Source organism: Microcaecilia unicolor, chromosome 14 (assembly GCF_901765095.1).
Source record: "Microcaecilia unicolor chromosome 14, aMicUni1.1, whole genome shotgun sequence".
Taxonomy (NCBI): Eukaryota; Metazoa; Chordata; class Amphibia; order Gymnophiona; family Siphonopidae; genus Microcaecilia; species Microcaecilia unicolor.
In genome coordinates, this window is record NC_044044.1 from 38,904,492 (window position 1) to 38,924,284 (window position 19,793).

Here is a 19,793-nt window from a genome sequence, read left to right on the forward strand (position 1 = left end):
TAACTGCACCTGATGGATGTTGCTGGAACTGAGGGGGAAGAGAAGGGGCTGGAAGTGGAAACCGGAGAATGAGGGAGAAGAGAAGGGGCTAGGAGTGGAAACCAGAGGCTGAGGGGAAAGAGAAAGGGCTGGGAGTGGAAACTGGAGGCTGATGGGAGAAGAGAGGGGGCTGGGAGTGGAAACTGGAGGCTGAGGGGAGAAGAGAGGGGGCTTGGAGTGGAAACTGGAGGCTGAGGGAACTGCTGGTACTGGGGAGGGGAAGAGAAGGGGCTGGGGTAGGAACAGAAGGGGCTACAAGCTGGGCCTGAGAGCAGGCGTGGGGAGGGCCTCAGCTGGAGGATTATTTTAGGATGTCATTTAGCCTCGGGCTGACCCTGGTGACCACCCTCTAGGGAGAATGAAAAGCTGCCCCAGTGCACATCTAGTCCTGAGTCTCTGGCATCAGGGTTATCTCCTCACCTCTGAGCATCAGTCTCCGAGCTGCAGGTGTACTCCGGAGGATAATACGGAGGAGGTGGTACCGGGGGCACAAACTCCTCGCTCTCCACCGGGTTCTGCAGGAAGACATCTTGAGGGGACAGGCACTCCAGGTTGACAGAGGTGGACCTCTGAGGAATCAGCTGAAGGAGGCAAGCGAAGAAAGCGTGAAAAGGTGACAGCCGGCTGACGAGGCCATTCCTGATGTGGCCGTGACCTTGAAGTGACCTTTGGACCACACAGAAGCAAATGGGGACACTGGCTGAGGTGTGAGCGTGAACAGGGTATCCTTGAAGGAGAACTATCGTCACATCTGCTCCAAACATGTCTGCTGGTTACCCCCATCATCTTTAGGTGTCAGAATATCCCAACAAGCTTCTCATCCCCTCCAAAAGTGCCACACATCCCACTCTATCTCCAACAGAGCAGACCCAGGACTGCTTCAGCCTGCCCTTCCTCAGTAATCCTCAGAAAGAACAGCTGCCATGTCCTCAGCATGGGGCAGTGGTCCGATAGTTCAGCCTTAGGGCAGGGAGAATGGGAGGAGGAGGGACAGAGACCCACTTACAACATGGATAACGTCTTGGGAAAAGATATGAATACAGCAGATGACAGCGGACAGGACGCAGATGATGGTGGAGAGAATGGTGAGACCACAGACACTGAAGAGAAGATCCTAGGACACACAGAGAGCAGATGGCATCAGCGCCAAGGAGCATCCACAGGCATCGTTCCTGGACTTCTGGCCCTGACCCTAGTGGTCCTGCTCGCTAACAACCTCCTCTAACCTCAATGCCTCTGGTCACCGTCTCAGCCTCCCCCCACACCCACCCACTAACTTTGGCATCTCTGCTCACCAACACCTCCAGTAATTCCGTGACTATGGTGCTCCTGTTCATCAATCACTGCCAAAGCCCCCTCTGACCTTAGTACGTTATTCACAGGGGCGTTTCTGGACTTCGCCATTAGGGGGGTCCAGAGCCGAGGTGAGGGGGCACATTTTAGCACCCCGCCGCCACCAGAACCACCTCCAACAACTGTGGCCCGCCCGCCGTCGCCGTGACGTCGCCTACCTTTGCTGGTGGGGGACCCCAACCTCCACCAGCCGAAGTCTTCTTGCTTCGTTTGGTTTCTGAGTCTGTCTGACGTACTCACAGAAACAGAATGAAGCCCCACAAGGCTTCGTTCTGTTTCTGTGAATCTGACGTCCTGCACGTTGTGTACGTGCAGGACGTCAGACAGACTCAGAAACCAAACGAAGCAAGAAGGACTTCAGCTGGCGGGGGTTGGGGTCCCCCGCCAGCAAAGGTACTAGACGGCGATGGCAGGTTGAAGGCAGGTTGGCAGCGGGAGGGGAGGGGGTTGAGAGGGTCATTGGCAGGGGGGTCCAGGGCCAAATGTACAGGGGCCCTGGCCCCCGTGGCCCCATAGCAGCTACGCCCCTGTTCACAACACCCTTCTGGAGCCCCCACAGCCCCATCATTCCAGCTCAGTGACATCGCCCCCTCCCCACTCACAACACCCCTCTGGAGCCTCCACAGCCCCATCATCCCAGCTGTCACCTTTCCCTCCCCACATCCCTCTCTGACCCTGTTACCCCAGCTCTCTGCGAACCCACTGACCTTCCCCTCCTGCATTACCTTCAGGATGGTACGAATGCCTCGGCAGTCTGGGTTTGGGTACATCGTCAGGATCTCATCCTTATTGCCGCAGGATGATGGAAGGGGCTGCTCTGACAGGGCCTGGCAGCAAACACACCAATCCCGCTCCTCGAAGACAAAACCAGGATGAAGCAAAAGTCAGAAGAATGCACAAAATTGTACTAAAACACAGTGCAGTGCACAGCCACAACGCGTATACTGCTGGGGGGGGGGGTTCCCTGGTACGGTGGGCTATGGGGAGTGCCTACAGTAGATTTACCCAAGGTAGGCTTGGTGCCCTCCCCACTTACAGCGTTTCCAGATGCTGCCCTCAACAGGTTTCTGCAGTCGCTTTGCAAAGCCCACAGAGCCTCACTCTTCTGATTAAAAGTGAAAATGAGGCTGGTGGCACCTAACAGACCAACACATTTATTGAGGCACCAGGTTTCCCATCAACACATGCAGATGTCCAGCAGTATATGCGAACTTTCCTATCCAAAATGTAGGGTTTTTTTCCATCTTCCACCTTCTGTATTTTTATGAACTTTGTAAATCGCTATAGCGGTATAACATATTTTTAATAAACCATAAAGTAAACTCTTGTCCTCAATACGCCTGACTTCATCAACATGCTACCGGCTTTGGTGTGGTTTTTGCTACTGCACTCAGACTAACATCCCCCCCCCCCCCCCCCCCCCCCCCCCGTAGCATGATTGCCCTTTAGGGATCCATTCCAGCACTGTCCAGAGCGCCCCCGTGTGGCCATCCGGGGGCAGTGAGGGAGAAAAACAACTCATCACTATGCAGACATGCCAAGTTCCCAGCAGGAAATTTTGGGACAGTCCTGGATTTCTGACCACCCCACTCTGGTGCATTTAGGGACTTGCAGCACTGATTTCAATAGGCAGGATCCGGCACTACAAATCCCACACTGCTTTGGGACTATTCCAAAATCTCCATCCTGGAACTGGGTAACTTGGTGTCTCTGCATCATGCAGTTCAGCGAGGAATTCTGTCCCCACCTGAAACCCGCAGACACCAACTTAAATCCCGTGGATCAGCTACCCCACAACCTCCTTTGCCAGTGTCACTTTATCCCATAAGTGTGTGTAGCTTATCTGTTCCCAAAATTTCTACTCGGTCTTTTTCTGGCAAACACGTGCTTTCAGCACTAGAGAGAACCCAAATAACATGTTGGAATGGGGCCCGCTGGTGCCCCAGTGCATTTTTACCGAGCTGTGAACCAGCAAACCACAGATCCATTCTCCTCAGTGTGTGACCTTGACGAAGCCACTTCTCTCTCTTGTAAGGATCATCGAGATGGAAGCCAGGCCATGCAATTGCTGAGACTTGTAGATCCAATTTCTTAAGAATCAGGAACTACATGTCCCAGAAGGCAATGGGAGGAAGCCCAAAAGTGGCTCAGCCTCTCTGTACTACCCTGGAGCTCTGTTATGAACCCGCCAGTGTGCGTGTGCAGTGTTCTTCCTCTGTATAAATGAACTATATATACACACACAGATTAGGTCAGCATGGTAAATGTCCATCAGGGTGACAGACCTGCAGGTAACTATTTGTATACAATCGCTTGGACTGGGAATAGCTCTGTACTCTTTGGCAAGCCTCAAAAGATTTCACCAGCTGAGCGTTCTGACAGGACAGGATGGAGCCGGCCAAGCTGAGCATAACGGAGAGCGCAGAGAGAAGGGTGAAGAAGGTGATCTAAAAGACAGAGGGGCAGAAGGTCAATAGACAAGACAGTGGCCCCTAGTTATGTCTGCCAACCTCCCTGGAATTCTGTGACACTTACCACCAGGGTAAACGGCCGTCTCCAGGACACAATCCCAACTAGACCCGAGAGAGCTAACTGGAAACAGAGAGGAAAAGAAACATGATTATATGATTCTTGACACATCAGGGACCTAACCAAAGGTACTGATAAGTTGTCAGGATTGTTCTCCATCCTTTTTGGATACTGTGTATCATTCCATGGTGTAACCTCACCTTGAGTATTGCGTTCAGTTCTGGTCGCCATATAGATATAGAGGAATTAGAGAAGGTTCAAAGAAGAGCGACCAACATGATAAAGGGGAAGGAACTCTTCCCGTATGAGGAAAGGCTAAAGAGGTTAGGGCTCTTCCACTTGGAAAAGAGACGACTAAGGTGTGATACGACTGATGTCTATAAAATCCTGAGTGGTATAGAAGAGGTAGAAGTGAATTGATTTTTCACTCTTTCAAAAAGTACAAAGACCAAGGGACACTCAATGAAATTACATGGAAATACTTTTAAAACAAATAGGAGGAAATATTTTTTCACTCAAAGAATAGTTAAGCTCTGGAACTCGCTGCTGGAGAATGTGGTAATGGTGGTTAGTGTATCTAGGTTTTATGTTCAAACGTTTTTTATTGACATTAATCAACACCAACATTGTCATACAAGCTGTGCTTCAATCTAACTGTATAACAATTATTAACTAACATACAGCATTTGTACATTTTGTCAACTTTTTACCTCATCAATTGTACCAATCCTCCCCCCACCCTCTCCCTTTCCCTCCCTTCCCCCCCCCCCCCCCCCCTTTTTACCCCAGACCTGGATAATCATTCAGTATCAGCCTTTTGAGTTCACCCTGTATTTAGGAGTAAACTGCGGCCTTTATGGCTTAGACTGTGCAAATAAGGGCCCCATATAGCCAAAAATGTGACTCTCTTTTTCTGCGAGAACCGAGATTCTCCCGCCTCCCATGACACCAATTGATGTAGCTGATTTCTCCAGTGCCAGTATGCCGGAGGGTCTTTGACCGTCCAATTCTGTAAAATGCATTTCCTTGCCAATAAGCTCATCTTGCGGAGCATTAATGTTTCAAAGCGATTTCGCCCTCTAAAGGACCCTGGAATATCTAAAATCAACTGCTGAACTGTCCCTAAGATCCTCAACCCTAACCGCTCCTCCCAAAATCCTCGAACTCGGGCCCAGAACCTTTTCAAAATTGGGCAGCTCCAAAACATATGCAGCATCGTGCCAGGATGTCTTCCACATTTAAGACATTCCGGGCTACGGTTCCCTCCCATATGTGCTAACTGAGCTGTAGTTACATATCCCCTATGGATACAACGATAGGCACATTCTCTCAATCGAGCATCTGATATTAACAGGGGTATTCGTGCTATTGATTTAGTAATGTCCCATGATGTCACCACAACCCCCAATTCCTTTTCCCAAGCACTCTTCAACTGTCTATAGTCCCTAGGGGGCAGCCATCCTGATATTGTTTTATGAAGTGAGGATATCGTGATTCCTCCCTCACCAAAAGAGTGAAAAAACTCCCGTATCCTCACCCCCAGCCGAGTTCTCAGAGGGTCTGCTGGTAAAGAAATGATATAATGCCGTACTTGGCGTATAGCAAATTTATTCCCCCATGAGTCGCCTACCCTTCCAGCTAACTCCTCGTCTGTAAGAGGCTGCCCATCTTCACCCACCAGATGTTCCAATTTGGAAATTCCCCGTCTAGCCCATTCAACAAAATATTGGCTTGACAATCCTGGCAAAAATGCATTGTTCCCACGTATGGTTATTAAATCTGTTATTGTGGGGTCCCCTCCTAGTTGGCGTATAATCATTCCCCACACCTCTCGAAGTGAGCGCAGCAGCACACTTTTATTGAATCCCTGCGGTAAGTCTCGCGTTTTGTGGTGTAAAAGCGAAAATAGATGATAAGGTTTCCAGAGCGCTGCCTCCAGCGTCGTAGGAGTATAATGTTGCGTATCTAAACACCAATCTCCCAGGTATCGCAAATGACATGCTTTATTGTATAATTCCAAATTGGGCATACCCATTCCTCCTCGGCTCCAACTCCCCACTAACCGTGAGAAGCGAACCCTTGGCTTCTTGCCTCTCCAGCAGAACTTTGATGCTAATTTGTAAAAACTCTTTATGTCTTTCCGTCGGAGCCAAATTGGGATGGTCTGCATCACATAAAGCCATTTGGGAAACAACACCATTTTAATCATGTTTATTCTCCCTAACACTGACAACGGCAAATCCATCCATCCTTGTAGCACCTGCTGTGTCTCCTCCAGCAACCGAGTAATATTCAGATCATATAACCGCGAAATATCCATGGGCATCAGGATTCCGAGATACCGAAAAGAGGTTTGCGCTTTCCTCAGAGGAAACTCGCCTCTCCACCGCCTCCACACGTCCTCCGAGGAAGCCAAGGCCTCCGATTTTTCTAGATTCAAACTGAGTCCCGCATAATCTCCATACTCGGAGAAGATCTCTAATAGAGCATTCAGGGATTCTTGGGGGTCAGTTAAATGAACCAAGATGTCATCTGCGAAGGCCGCTACCTTAAAGACCTCCCTTCCTATCCTTACCCCTGCCACCGCTTCCTGCTCCTCAATTTCACGCAGCAGTGGATCTAGTGATAGCACAAATAATAACGGGGACAGAGGACAGCCCTGACGTGTTCCCCGGCCTATTTCGAATTCTTGTGTCTCAATCCCATTCACCGATATTCTCGCCTTTGGCGCGGAGTACAGTGCTTTAATCCCTGATAGAAATCTATCCGTGAAGCCATATCTCTGAAGAACAGCATATAGGAAATTCCATTTTACTTTATCAAAAGCTTTTTCAGCATCAAAGCTTATTAATAAAGAGTTTTCCTTCCCCCGACATCTAGCTTCTAATGAGGCCAGCACCTTGCAAACATTCTTGGTGATTTTCCGTCCCCCTACAAACCCCACCTGAGATTCGTGTATGAGATTCGGCAAGATTCTTGCTAATCTGTTCGCTAGTATCTTAGCCATCAGTTTCACTTCATAATTTAGCAGTGAAATGGGCCTATATGATTCAACTAGTTCTGGATCCCTCCCTTTCTTGGGAAGTACTATAATACAGGCTGTATTTAAATCCGGAGGCATCCTTTCCTGCTCGATTAATTTGTTAAACATTGCAGCTAAAGGCTCAGTGATTTCTTCTCCCATGATCTTGTAAAATTCCGCTCGGTAACCATCTGCGCCCGGCGCCTTAAACAGTGCGCTTTGATTAATCGCCAGAAACACCTCATCTGGAGTGATAAAAGCATTAAGTTGCTTTGCCTCCTGAGGTGATAATGTTGGTAATCCCATCTGATCTAAATATGAGTCTCCCGACAGACCATCATCCGGCGGGGCCTCATATAATTTTTTGTAATATTGATAGAAGCTCTCACTAATTTCCTTATCTGTGTGGACTCGTTCCCCTTGCCTCTTCCTCATAGTCAAAATCCTAGCCTTACCCTGTTTAGCTGCAATCAGGCGCGCCATCAAACGACCACACTTATTCCCATGCTTGTATAATTGGTATTTGTAATAAATTTGCGATTGGACTGCTTTGTAATGAAGCATTTCATTTAATTTAGTCTGCAAGAGCAACAAGTGTTGTCTATTCTCATTGGAGGCCTGTTGCCCGTATCTTCTCCGAGCTTGGCATATTAATTGACTCAACCTCAATATCTCTCTATCCCTGGCTTTACGTTTGTGAGCCACATAACTAATGATTTCTCCTCGAAATACTGCCTTAGCCGCCTCCCAGTATAAAACCGGGTCTTCAACGTGCATTGCATTATGTACTTTATAGTCCTGCCAACTCTGATGTATAGAGGCCTTGAAACCCTTATCTCGATATAGCTCTGTAGGAAACACCCATCTCTGTACCCCTCCCCTCTCCTCCCGAGGTGCCCAGCTCATTTCCACCCAGGCATGATCCGATATCACATCTGCTCCTATTTCAGATGTTGTCACTGAATTAAACATCCGTTCTGAAATCAACAGATAATCGATTCGAGCTTGTGTGCCGTGCGCCCTTGAGAGGTGTGTGTAATCTCTCCCCTGTGGATTGAGAACCCTCCAGACGTCCACTAGCCCCACCTGTCGGCAAAAATTAGGCAGCCCTCTAGACTCCTGTCTAAACTCATTCCTCCTAGCCCCAGTACTATCGCTCAAGGGATCCATCACCATATTAAAATCTCCCCCTATTATCATGGGCAAAGATTTGCTCAGTAATAGACGTGAAATAATCATCTTATAGAACTTCCTATCATATTGGTTCGGGGCATATATATTACCAAACATCATAATTTGGCGTTGCACCTGAGTCTCGCACAGCAGAAATCTACCCCCTGGGTCTTTAAATTTCACTTCCACCTTATCCACTATTCCTTTTCGAAACAGGATGGCAACCCCCCCTTTTTTCCCTTGTGCCGCTACAGATACACACTCCCCCACCCACCAAGTTCGCAATTTAGCATGTTCCCCATCCGATAGGTGAGTTTCTTGAAGAAAGGCTATATCAACTTTATGTCTTTGTAAATGTTGCAAAATTTTTGAGCGTTTAATTGGGGACGAAATCCCTCCCACATTCCATGTAACTATTTTTAAAGGACCTGGGTCACATAAGAAATCTGATCACAAGATATATACCATTTGTTCATAGAAGAGGGATGTCCCAGCCTCCACCCCTCCTCATGTGCTATCTTTAGCCATCTTAGTTCCTTTTCAAACCCCAGTCGCCGTCTCTTCCAGGTCTCATTCCCCCCCCTTCCCCCAAGCCCCCCCTCCTCCCCTTTATAAGCCCCAACTATCCCCGTAACCCCCAACTTCCCCTCTTCTAATCCCCTGCCTCCAAAAGAGACCATCACGTATAACACCCCCTACCCCCCTCCCTCTCGTAAGCCAATTAACACAATGCTTCCCTCTAGGTCTTCCTCTCCTCAGTATGATTCTAAGTTAAGGTTGTGTAACCTTTCCAGTTAGTCCAAAGAAAAACAGCATTTAACAAACAACTCAAAACCTTGCTCCAGAGTTCTCAGGCTGTCCCTCTGGCCTGGAAGGAGAATCCCCCGCAGCCTCTGCAAGAATATCCTCAGGATGGTCTTTTATAACATCACTCTGATATTAATCCAAGCCACTTTGACAGACCTCGCCTCAATTCTTCCATGTAATGATTATGTCTCGATTTTCTGTAGTATTCTTTCTTTAAGCCCAGGCTTCCGCCCAGTCCATTCTGCAGCACATACCCCAGGATTTCTGGTTGTCTAGTAAATTCTCCTGGGCTGCCTCCTGTGTCCGCAAACCCGACACACCATCAACTCTCCCCAACAAATTAGGTCTTAACATCTTCCAACTCCAATTAACTTTTGTAATCCAACATGAGATATCTGTCAATCTTCCATTTGACCTCTCAGTCAGCGGTGTTCCACAGAATTCAAAAAAGCTTGTGCTTGTTCAGTCGTTGTATAAACCTGTGTAACCGCTTGATAAGTAACTCTTAATTTAGCTGGATACTGCAGTGCAAATCGAATTTTCTTTTCAAAAAGTTTTGTGCAAATAGGTGAGAACTTCCTTCTCTGCATCGCCACCGCAGCCGAATAATCCTGAAAGCATAAAATCTTTTTATTCTCATATTGCAGCTCCTGATCCTTCCTTAATGCTTGCAGTATTGCCTCTTTGTGCGCAAAGTTTAATATGCGGCAGATCACCACCCTCGGGCGCGCGGTTTCCACAGGCTTGGGTCCCACTCGATGCGCTCTCTCTACCTGGAGAATTCCCAAGGCTTCTGGGAGTTGTAGTTGTTCTGGCAACCATTTTTCCAAAAATCCCCGCAGGTTTACAGTCTCCAGTGCCTCAGGCAGGCCCACCAATCTTAAGTTATTCCTCCTTGATCTATTCTCGAGGTCTTCAAGCTTTCCCTCATAGCTTTCCACCATGGTTTTAAGCTTTGTATTTTCCTCCTCCATTTTGTGCACTCTGTCTTCGAGAGCCCCATGACGTTGCTGGTACTCCGCTAGTTCTTTAGTTAGCTGTCCCAAGTTCTCCTGGACCAACGTTATTTTACTGTCAATTGGCCCCAAACGTCGATCCAGCAAAGGCTCCATGGCGGCCGTCACCTCCGCCGCCACCTCCGCTACCCACACGGAGCTCAAGGCCGTCGCAGCCGGACTCGCCGGCGCCGCCATTTTGTCCTCGCCGGCCCGTGTCTTATCTTTGTCTCGGCGGACGCTTTTCGCCGCCATGGATTTTTCCGTGAGTAGCGTCGATTTAATTACTTTCTCTTCCCCTTGCGGAATAAGGTGTTTGTCAGTTCGCAACTGGTCCGTTGCCCTAGATTTTGAGGGTTGAGTGGGTAAGCTGGCCGGAGCGGCGATTTCAACAACCGCTCCTGGTCATGGCGTCACGTGATCTTTAGTGTATCTAGGTTTAAAACAGGTTTGGACAAGTTTCTGGAGGAAAAGTCCATAGTCTACTGTGACCTGGATTGACCAGTGCTGGAAGCAGGATACTGGGCTAGATGGACCACTGGTCTAACCCAGTATGGCTACTCTTATGTTCTTAATCCCTAACACCACCTGCGGCAGACTGAATATTTCTACACATTATCCACAATGAGTCCAAGAGCCTTTTCCTGGGTGATGACTCCTAACTCAGAACCCAGCCCTCTATACTGTAGCTGGGATAATGTTTCCCTGTGTGCATCACTCTGCAAATCTTCACAATCCTCCCTCACCACTTCCATTTATTAATGTGTTAAACAATGCAGGTCCCAGTACAGACCCTTTTCCATGTGGACAGTTGAGCATTGAAGTCCTACTCTCTGTTGTCTGTTTTTTAGCCAGTTTTCAGTCCCAAAGAGGACATGGGCCACCTGTTGCATGACTCTTTAATCTCCTATGGAGTCTCTCAAGAAGGACTTTATCAAATGTTTTCCTCAAATGTAAATACACTACGTGAACAAGCTCACTTGTTTGTTCACACGTTCAAAAAATGTTAGAAGTTGGTAAGGCACCTACCACCCTACAGCGAGTATTCCATTCTTGACAAGAGGACATTGTAACCTCTGTTCCAGAATATCTAGAAAAGCATCAGTTACTAGGCATTAGGCAATCCGGATTTCGGAAAGAGTATAGCACAGAAACAAGCCTGTTGTCCTTGATATCTGAATTAAGAACTGTAATTGACAAAGGTCAAGTAGCTATCTTAATGCAGTTAGATCTTAAATCAGTGTTTGATTTAGTCAATCACAATGTATTATTGGGGGAGTTGGATTCAATTTGGAATTTTAGTGTTATTTGAGTGGTTTTCAGCCTTTTTGAAAAATGGGAAAATATCATCCTCGTGGTCACCTGGCTGTAGGGTGCCCTAGTGCTTCCCTCTTTCCCCTACCCTGTTTATAGTTTTCAGCTTTCTTGGGCGAGAACTCAAATCTTTAAGGCTCTTATTTTGTTTACATGGATGATGTGCAAATAATCTTATTTATTTTGGTGCATTTGTATCCCACATTTTCCCACCTCTTTGCAGGCTCAATGTGGCTTACATTATGCCACAATGACAATTGCCATTAACGGAACAGAGTATTGTTATAATTAAGGTACATAAGCTATCAAGAAAATTAGAAGAAAATAATACATATCGGATATGCAAAATGTAGGGTAAAGTATAACATACATAATACCAGTATGGTATCTTCCCTCTAACGGGTACATTGGATGATCTAACCACATGCATGGGTCTGTGCTTTCAAATAATCTCAAACTGGATGTCGTTACATCTTCTTAAAGACCACCCTACTATGGGTGGGTAGGACACCTGCCTTTATACTTCCAACATAGCTGACTTTTATAACATTCACCTCCTGTCTTCAATTCGCAGTCGGAGGGTCTTTACTAAGGTGCACGTGGATTAGTAAATGGGGTCCCAAGTGTCTGGCTGGATTCAACTTTGAAGGATGACCGACAGGTCAAAAAGTTTACCGTCACTATTTTTGCAACTGCGACTTTAACACCAGATTCATTTGTATTTTTCCTTGGATGATTTGCAGAAACTGGTCCATGCTTTTGCTAGTCTTTCGCATAGACTCTTGTAATTCATTCTACTTATTTAAAATACAGCTTTTACAAAACATGGTGCTCTGAGGTCTTTACACTGGCTGCCTGTGGCTGCTAGAATTTAATCAAAAGCTTTATGCCTGGTACTTAAAACTTTATAAGGTCAGAGTACGCTATACATGGCTACTTTATTGCATCTGAAAACAGCTTGCAGTTCCAGTCAAACATCTCAAGTAAATCAAATATAGTTTCTGGCATCTAAATCCTTGAGATTAAAATCCTCATGCAAGAAACTCTTGAGTTTTGCTGCTATACAGCTCTATGGAATTCTCGGACTGGAACAAATTATTTATGCTTCTGGAAGTTACTAAAGTCCCGTCTTTTAAAGAAATTCTTGAACATCTAATTTTTTTATTTGATTTTTAGCATACGTTTTAATGTAATTTCTGTATTTTTCCTCTTTTTGAGATCTGTAAACCGTTCTAAACTAGTGGCTGAATCGGTATATAAATACCCTTATGTTAAGACTCGTCTTTGCTGAATCCATGCTGACTCATTCCCATGAACCATCACTTCTAGATCAGAGGTTTTCAACCCAGTCCTCAGGACACACCCAGCCAGTCATGGTTTTCAGGATATCCCCATTGATATTCTGAAAACCATGACTGGCTGGGTGTGCCCCGAGGACTGAGTTGAAAACCTCTGATCTATATGTTTTAGTATAAAATCGATCATTTTGCCCAGTTGCCAACAAATCGAAATACTTCGCACCTGCACCACTGTTTCTTCCATCATATGCTTCAAAACTCCAGAGTTCTGCCAGCTTTTTGGGTCCTCTGCCTGGAATGGGGAGCATCTCTGGGTGGAATCTGAAGGTCCAGTGTTTAAACGGGACATGTTGCCTTCCCATAAATGAACATATCTCAAGAAGTTGGGGCTCATAGACAGAGCTGCTTCTCTTCCCCTGCTCTATCTAGGGCTGCCAAGTTACCTGGCTCCAGACTTTTTGGCCAGTCCTACTCTTGAACTTAAGTACATAAGTACATAAGCACAGCCATACTGGGAAAAGACCAAGGGTCCATCAAGCAAGCCCAGCATCCTGTCTCCAACAGCGGCCAATCCAGGCTTCAAGAACCCGGCAACCTCCCCCCTCCCAAAAAAAAAATTAATAATGTTCAATGGACTTTTCCCTCCGGAATCTGTCCAAACCCCCTTTAAATTCCATAAGGCCAGCTGTGGGATGTGTAGTCCCTGACTGAAATCAGAACTGCAGACCCCATAATGCACCAGGCTGGGGTTATCAAAAACCCAGGACTGGCCTAGACTCTCTGCTCTGTTTATCCGATAAGCAGATATGCACTTAACCGTCTGATATTTCAGTGTACATGTTCCTCTACAGATCTGCATTGCCTGGTCCAGAGGAGACCCAGCAAAAAAACAAATGCAACCCCAGAAGGGAAGAGAGTATCAGGGTAGTTTCATTCTGACAATACTCGCTGCAAAGGACAAGATTTATACCCACGGAAAGACTTTGTATGACTGTAGTTCAGATTCTCTACCCCCACCCCTCAATAGCTCTCCACGTTTAAACACCTTGTCCCTTGCCTCCTCTCACACAGACCCTGCACCCTATGGCCTGCTTTACTGATCCAGAATGCAGCACACTGTAACAAGGAGGGGGTCCACCCTAGAGACATTTGAACACAGCCCTTCTGCTAATGGACCTGCCTCTTGCCAAAGAAGAAAAGGCAGCAGCTGGCAGGAAAGCAAAGAAGCGATTAAGTGGCTTTGAGCTGGGAGTCTGAGAGTGCATTGCACGGGTACAGGGGCCACCTGAGAGACATAAGAACATAAGTGTTGCCATACTGGGCCAGACCAAAGGCTCATCAAGCCCAGTATCTTGTTTCCAATAGTGACCAATCTAGGTCACAAGTTCCTGGCAAGATCTCAAAAGAGTAAAACAGATTTTATGCTGCTAATCCTAGAAATAAGCAGTGCATTTTCCTCCAAGTCCATCTTAATAATGGACTATGGACTTTTCTTTTATACATTATCCAAATCATTTTTTTAAACCCTGCTAAGCTAACTGCTTTTAACATATTCTCTGGCAATGAATTCCAAAGTTTAATTATGCGTTGTGAAGAAATATTTTCTCCAATTTGTTTTAAATGTACTACTTAGTAGCTTCATTATGTGCTACCTAGTCCTACTATTTTTGGAAAGAGTAAGCAAGTGATTTTACCTCTACCCGTTCCACTCCACTCAGTATTTCATAGACCTCTATCTTATCATAGATCTACTGAAGGGGAAAATGTTTTGCATCCTCACCAGGACGCAGCACAGAAGTTATTATGACAGCTCCTTTGAGTCAATTGCAGTTTTTTGTGCATGAAGGTTATGTAGCTTTGGCTGTCTCTTTAGACCTAGCATCAGCATTTGATTCAGTGGGTCATAAGTTACTTTGTGACTGTTTACGTAGTATTAGTCTTAGGGACTGCGGGACCCTTTTACTAACCCGCTTAAGCGTCTACGTGTGCCCCACACCAAAATGGAGTTACTGCCCAGCTACCACGTGGCTCTTGCGGTAATTTCATTTTTGGCGTGCATCTATTATCGGACATGCGCCAAGTGGCATTTGACACGTGTAGGTCATTACCGCCCGGTTACCGTGTGAGTCTTTACCGCTAGGTCAATGGCTGGCAGTAAGGTCTCAGACCCAAAATGGACGTGCGTCAATTTTGATTTTGCCGCACGTCCATTTTTGGCAAGAATTTTAAAAAGGCAATTTTTGCAGGTGTGCTGAAAAATGGATCTGCGTGTGCCCAAAACACATGCCTACACTATAGCAGGCCATTTTTCAGGGCACCTTAGTAAAAGGACCCCTCTGTTTGAATTGGTTCATGTCCTTTTTGTAAGACAGGTCATCAGATCATTTCGAAACATAATGTAGTGTTTCTCAAGGTTCATCTTTATCGCCCCTAATCTTCAATATTTTTCCGAGTCCTCCCTTTTACACTTATTCATAGTTTTGGTATTAGTATTTACTGTTATGGCAATATTCTTTTGGTATCAAAAGTTTCTGCTCATTCACCAAATTTAACATCTTTACAAGGTTGCTTAGATGCTCTCTCTGGTTGGCTTAAGGACCATCTTATTTATTTGTGACCATTTATATCCCACATTATCCCTTCGAGTTCATTGTGGCTTATAATAAACAGTATAGGATACATAAAGAAAGAGTGAGTAAGAAAATAATTTGTTGTAAGAATCCAATTTTACAATACAGTATCATAAACGTACTGGGATAGCTATGGATGTTTAACATTTAGAAAATCTATTATGAATGAGAAATTGAATGTGAAGCAAAGAGAAAGTTAATGGTAAATAAAGTAATAATCAATTCAGGTAATAATTAGTTGTTTGAGATATGGTGGTTCTTTGTGAGGGTTTGTTTGAATAGGAACGATTTGAGGATTTTGCGGAATCTAGTATATTCCTGGATATTTCTTATTTTGGATGGTAAGGAGCTCCACCATTTGGTTCCTAGGTAAGTGAAGTCTGCAGAGTGGACGGTTTTGTAGATCACTTTTTTGCAATTTGGGAGGTGTAGTCTGAGATAGTTTCTTGCCTTATATAAGATGGTGGTCTGTTGGATTTCTGGTCAGGTAGAATACCCTAATTTGTCTCCAATATTGTTGTAGATAGTTTTCGCAATTTGAGGATTATTTTGGATTACAACTTATCGTTTCAGGAACAAGTTTCATCGTTAGTCAAAAAGGGCTTCTTTGTATTGAGCCAAATTATGTGCTGACAGACATTATTTTGATGAAGCAGCCATGCTTATATTGATTCATACTTTACTTATTTCACGACTGGATTATGGTAATATGGTTTACACTGGAATTTCTAATGCTACTGTTAAACATTTACAAGTGATGTAGAATACAGCTTTGAGAATTTAGAAAATATAGCCATGTAACTCCTTTGTTTATTAAGTATCATTGATTACCAGTTTATCACATTTCTTTTAAGATCTTGACCTTAAGCTTATTATGAGCATTCGCCTTATTTGTGTAGGCCAACAAGCTATGCCAAATACTCCAGCACAGACATTAAGGTCCTTGCAAGATTTTACAATGGTGTTGCGAGTCAACTCAGTCTGGTGGGTGGTTTTTTTTTTTTGTTGTTGTGGAATAATCTGATTCATCAAGAGAAGAATTTTAAAGAAATTTAAGATTTTATAGAAAACTCAATTTTTTTTACTACAGTGTTTGAGATCTCCCAGGGAGATGAAAGAAAAATATACAGATGAGTCTGTGATAATGTTAAAGATATGGATGGATTGATTGTAAGTAATTGTAATTCTTTTTGTTTTAGGAAGAAAGAAAGAATGTATTCTTGGTGTGAATGGTTGTCTTTCCTTTATGAATTATGGAGTACTTTTCTATTTATATTTAGTAAACATGTTTATATTTTATTGTAAACTGCTGTGATCCACTAAGGCCAGGCGGTATATAAAATTTTGTAAATAAACCAAATGAAATTCCCTCAGCCGTCTTTTCTCCAAGTTGAAGAGTCCTAGCTGCTTTAGCCTTTCCTCATAGAGAAGTTGTCCCACCCCCTTTATCATTTCCGTCACCCTTCTCTGTACCTTTTCTAATTCCACTATATCTTTTTTGAGATGTGGTGACCAGAATTGAACACAATATTCGAGGTGGTTGCACCATGAAGCGATACAAAGGCATTATAGCGTCCTCATTTTTGTTTTCCATTCCATTTTTAATAATATCTAACATTCTATTTGTTTTCTTATCCACCACTGCACACTGAACAGAGGGTTTCAACGTATCATCAATAAAGCCACCTTGATCCCTTTCCTGGTCGGCAATTCCTAATGTGGAACCTTGCATTACAAAGCTATTTCAGGTTCCTCTTTCCCACATGCATCACTTTGCACATGGTCACATTAAAATCCATCTGCCATTTGGTTGCCCCAACTTGACATTTCGTCCTTTAGATTGTAAGCTCCTTCGAGCAGGGACTGTCCTTCTTTGTTAAACTGTACAGCGCTGCGTAACCCTTGTAGCGCTCTAGAAACGTTAAGTAGTAGTAGTAGTACTAGTGAAAAGGTAGGAGGTCCTTCTCATACATCTTCTGCAGCAAGGTGCTGGGGAAAAACAATCTGCAGCACTGATTGCCACTCTTTAAGCCAGAGTGCCTTTGAAGCAATACAGAACTCCCGGGAATCCTAGGGATATGGAAGGGGAAGGGGACTATCCCATTCAAGCAGCTCAAATAAACCTTTGTATTTTCCTATGTTTCTTGCATGTTTGATCTGAGGTCTCGCTCAATACCTACCAGGGGCAACCACAGCCTCTGGGACAGACTGCAAAAAAGGAGACTTGAATGCAGCTGTATATAGGACTGGATTTCTTCACCCTGTGTATAAATATGGCAGCTAGGCTGAGCAAGAGTGAAAGGAAATTGGCATTTACAGCTCCATGGCTTTAGTTTTTAGTGTTATTACGTTTCAATGTTCTTTTGGGCAGATGTATGTTCAATTATGGGTCTGGAAAGAGTCTTATAGTCAAGGAAAAAAAATCCATTTATGTTTTGAACCAGATCATTACGTTGCTGATCAGAAGAGAGAACCTCTATTCTCACAAGTTTGTAATGAGCATAATCCAGAATTAATGCCATAAATTAGTAGCATAAGGTCTAAGCAATTAACACAACCTTCATCAGAGTGAAAAATGGGAATATCTACTTAGTGTATAGGGTATTTAAACGGTCCAATCCCATTTCATCAATCAGTCAGGTAATATTTAACCCTCTCTCTGACCTCATATGCACCTTTCTTTAGTTACCTTACTTTCTAACTCCTCTTATTCTCTTACCTATCTCTATGTTCCATCTTTGTTTATAGCCTGGGCTGTCTAGTAAAATGTTCTATTACATATTGTGTTGACATTGCAAGTAGTAACTATGACAGACTTCATATTGTTATTTGAATATTTTTACTGCTGTAATTGCCTATTGCTCATGTTTGATTTATTCTTACTGTACACCACTTTGAGTGAATTTCTTCAGAAAGACAGCAAATAAATCATAATACATAAATCACTTACCGAAAAGCCAGCCCAAGAGGGACACGAATGCTTGATCTTAAGGGATGGCGTGATGGTTGCTGCCACCAGGCTGAAAGTGACAATCAGGATTCCCAGGGTGACCTGGACAAAGCCCAACGCCAGAAGGATCTGCGACCAGGCTCTCTGTATCCTGAGATGGGAGAGGCTGCGGGATGCCCTGGCAGTTAGGGAAAGACTGGAATCCGATGGTGAAGGCATGGCTTCCCAGCAAGAGCAAAGGAAGGTCCAAAGATAGGTGCCAGCAATCACCCTCATGAGAAGTAGACAACCAGTCTCAAGCCACAGAGAACTTCTCTGCCAGTTATTAGCAGCATTGTGGGTGTGGAAGCAGAGTCTTTCAGGTGGGACCTGGGTGCAATTCCTGTGCTTGCAGGGTCCTTGCTGTAACTCAAGGCCCTGCAATGAAGGCTAAAGTGTGAGGAGAGTTGAGGGGCCTCTACTCTGAGCTGAATTCATAGAGGACTAAAAATCAGAAACTGTTATTTAATTGAAAGCAAACAGTACATTTAGATGCAGAGAAGTCTAGGAAGCTTGACTCCTCAATAACACAGCATTGAATCTTACAAAAGGCACCTTTGATAAACCTCTCTTTTTCAAAGGGGACCCCCCTGCCCAATCTATTAGTACCAGATTTACAAGAGATGCAACCTGAAGATGGGTTTCTCAATCCTCGGGTAAACAAGAAAAAAGCAGCAGAGCTACAGCTCTGAGGACAAGCCTTTAAGAAAGACCAGAACGCGGGTGGAAGACTTCTGCGGATGTACCTGGACCACATCGAGTCAGAATCTCTGCCCACAGTCCTTTTGGAGCCCTGACACTTTTCATACCATAGAGCCAGATTTCAAACAAACAAACAAAAAAAAAAATCACCAAATCCAGCCAAGTGCACAGTGGCTGCATCGATCCACAGTGATTCCTCGGTCACTTGATCCACTGAGGCATGTGGGAGGAGGGGAGATTCGTTCTTCTATATATAGTACCTCAAAAGCATTTCATCAGGTTCGGTCCCTGGGATGGTGGCAAAACGTACTAGGCAAAACAAAGAGATGGAGACTAGCAGACGCCCAGGGCTCATCTTACACCGCACTCCATGCATGCAGAAGAGACTGGGGCTAAATGGAGGCGAAGGGGAGAAATGTCCTCTTGTCCTTATCTTCTGATCTCCAACTCCATCCTGCAACTCTCTGCCACCCAGGGTCCCACAGCTGGAAGTGACTCAGAGGTCCAGGGCTGATCCATTTTTGGAAGGTTTTGCCCCTGGATTTTAACTGCCTGCAGGGCTCCAGCTGCCATGCATAGGAAGAGGACTAGAAATTGGAGGGAGCTGAAAACCAGCAACTTGCTTGACTTTTGCAAGCCCAGCCCTGGAATGCAGAGCGCAGGACCGTTGCCAAATGTTGCAAGATGTGCTTCCCTAGCTCTTCTGGCACCTGCCCTCCCCTCCCTGCAGCTCCAGGATGGTGCTGAGGCAGCACAGCAGCAGCACTGAGGCCCATCCCCAGCACACCTCCTCCATGACATCACACCATACTGCACCATGGGACTTGGAGTCTGAGCAGGTGGCTTACAAGGAGTGCTTACAGAAAGGCAAGGGAGAAGACCTCTTCCAGCTTCCCCCCTTAAAAGCAGATATTAATGGCATGTTCTCATCGAACGATTTGC

General features: G+C 45.1%; 1 protein-coding gene across 5 annotated transcripts in view; it reads right to left on the reverse strand.

Moving 5' to 3' along the window:
* FAM189B (family with sequence similarity 189 member B) overlaps positions 1-19,470 on the reverse strand; it is a 33,774-nt gene extending 14,304 nt beyond the window's left edge. For 2 of the 5 annotated variants that reach the window (XM_030186352.1, XM_030186351.1), the window contains exons 1-6: positions 18,111-19,470; positions 3,928-3,984; positions 3,678-3,839; positions 2,118-2,246; positions 1,046-1,153; positions 460-620 (exon numbers count right to left, since the gene is read on the reverse strand). In XM_030186352.1, coding sequence (XP_030042212.1) covers positions 460-620; positions 1,046-1,153; positions 2,118-2,246; positions 3,678-3,839; positions 3,928-3,984; positions 18,111-18,386 — 893 coding nt within the window. In that variant the 5' untranslated portion in view covers positions 18,387-19,470. The remainder of the gene's footprint in view (positions 1-459; positions 621-1,045; positions 1,154-2,117; positions 2,247-3,677; positions 3,840-3,927; positions 3,985-18,110) is intronic. The other 3 variants (XM_030186354.1, XM_030186353.1, XM_030186355.1) reach the window with 3 other exon arrangements.
* Between the last annotated feature and the right edge of the window lie 323 nt (positions 19,471-19,793).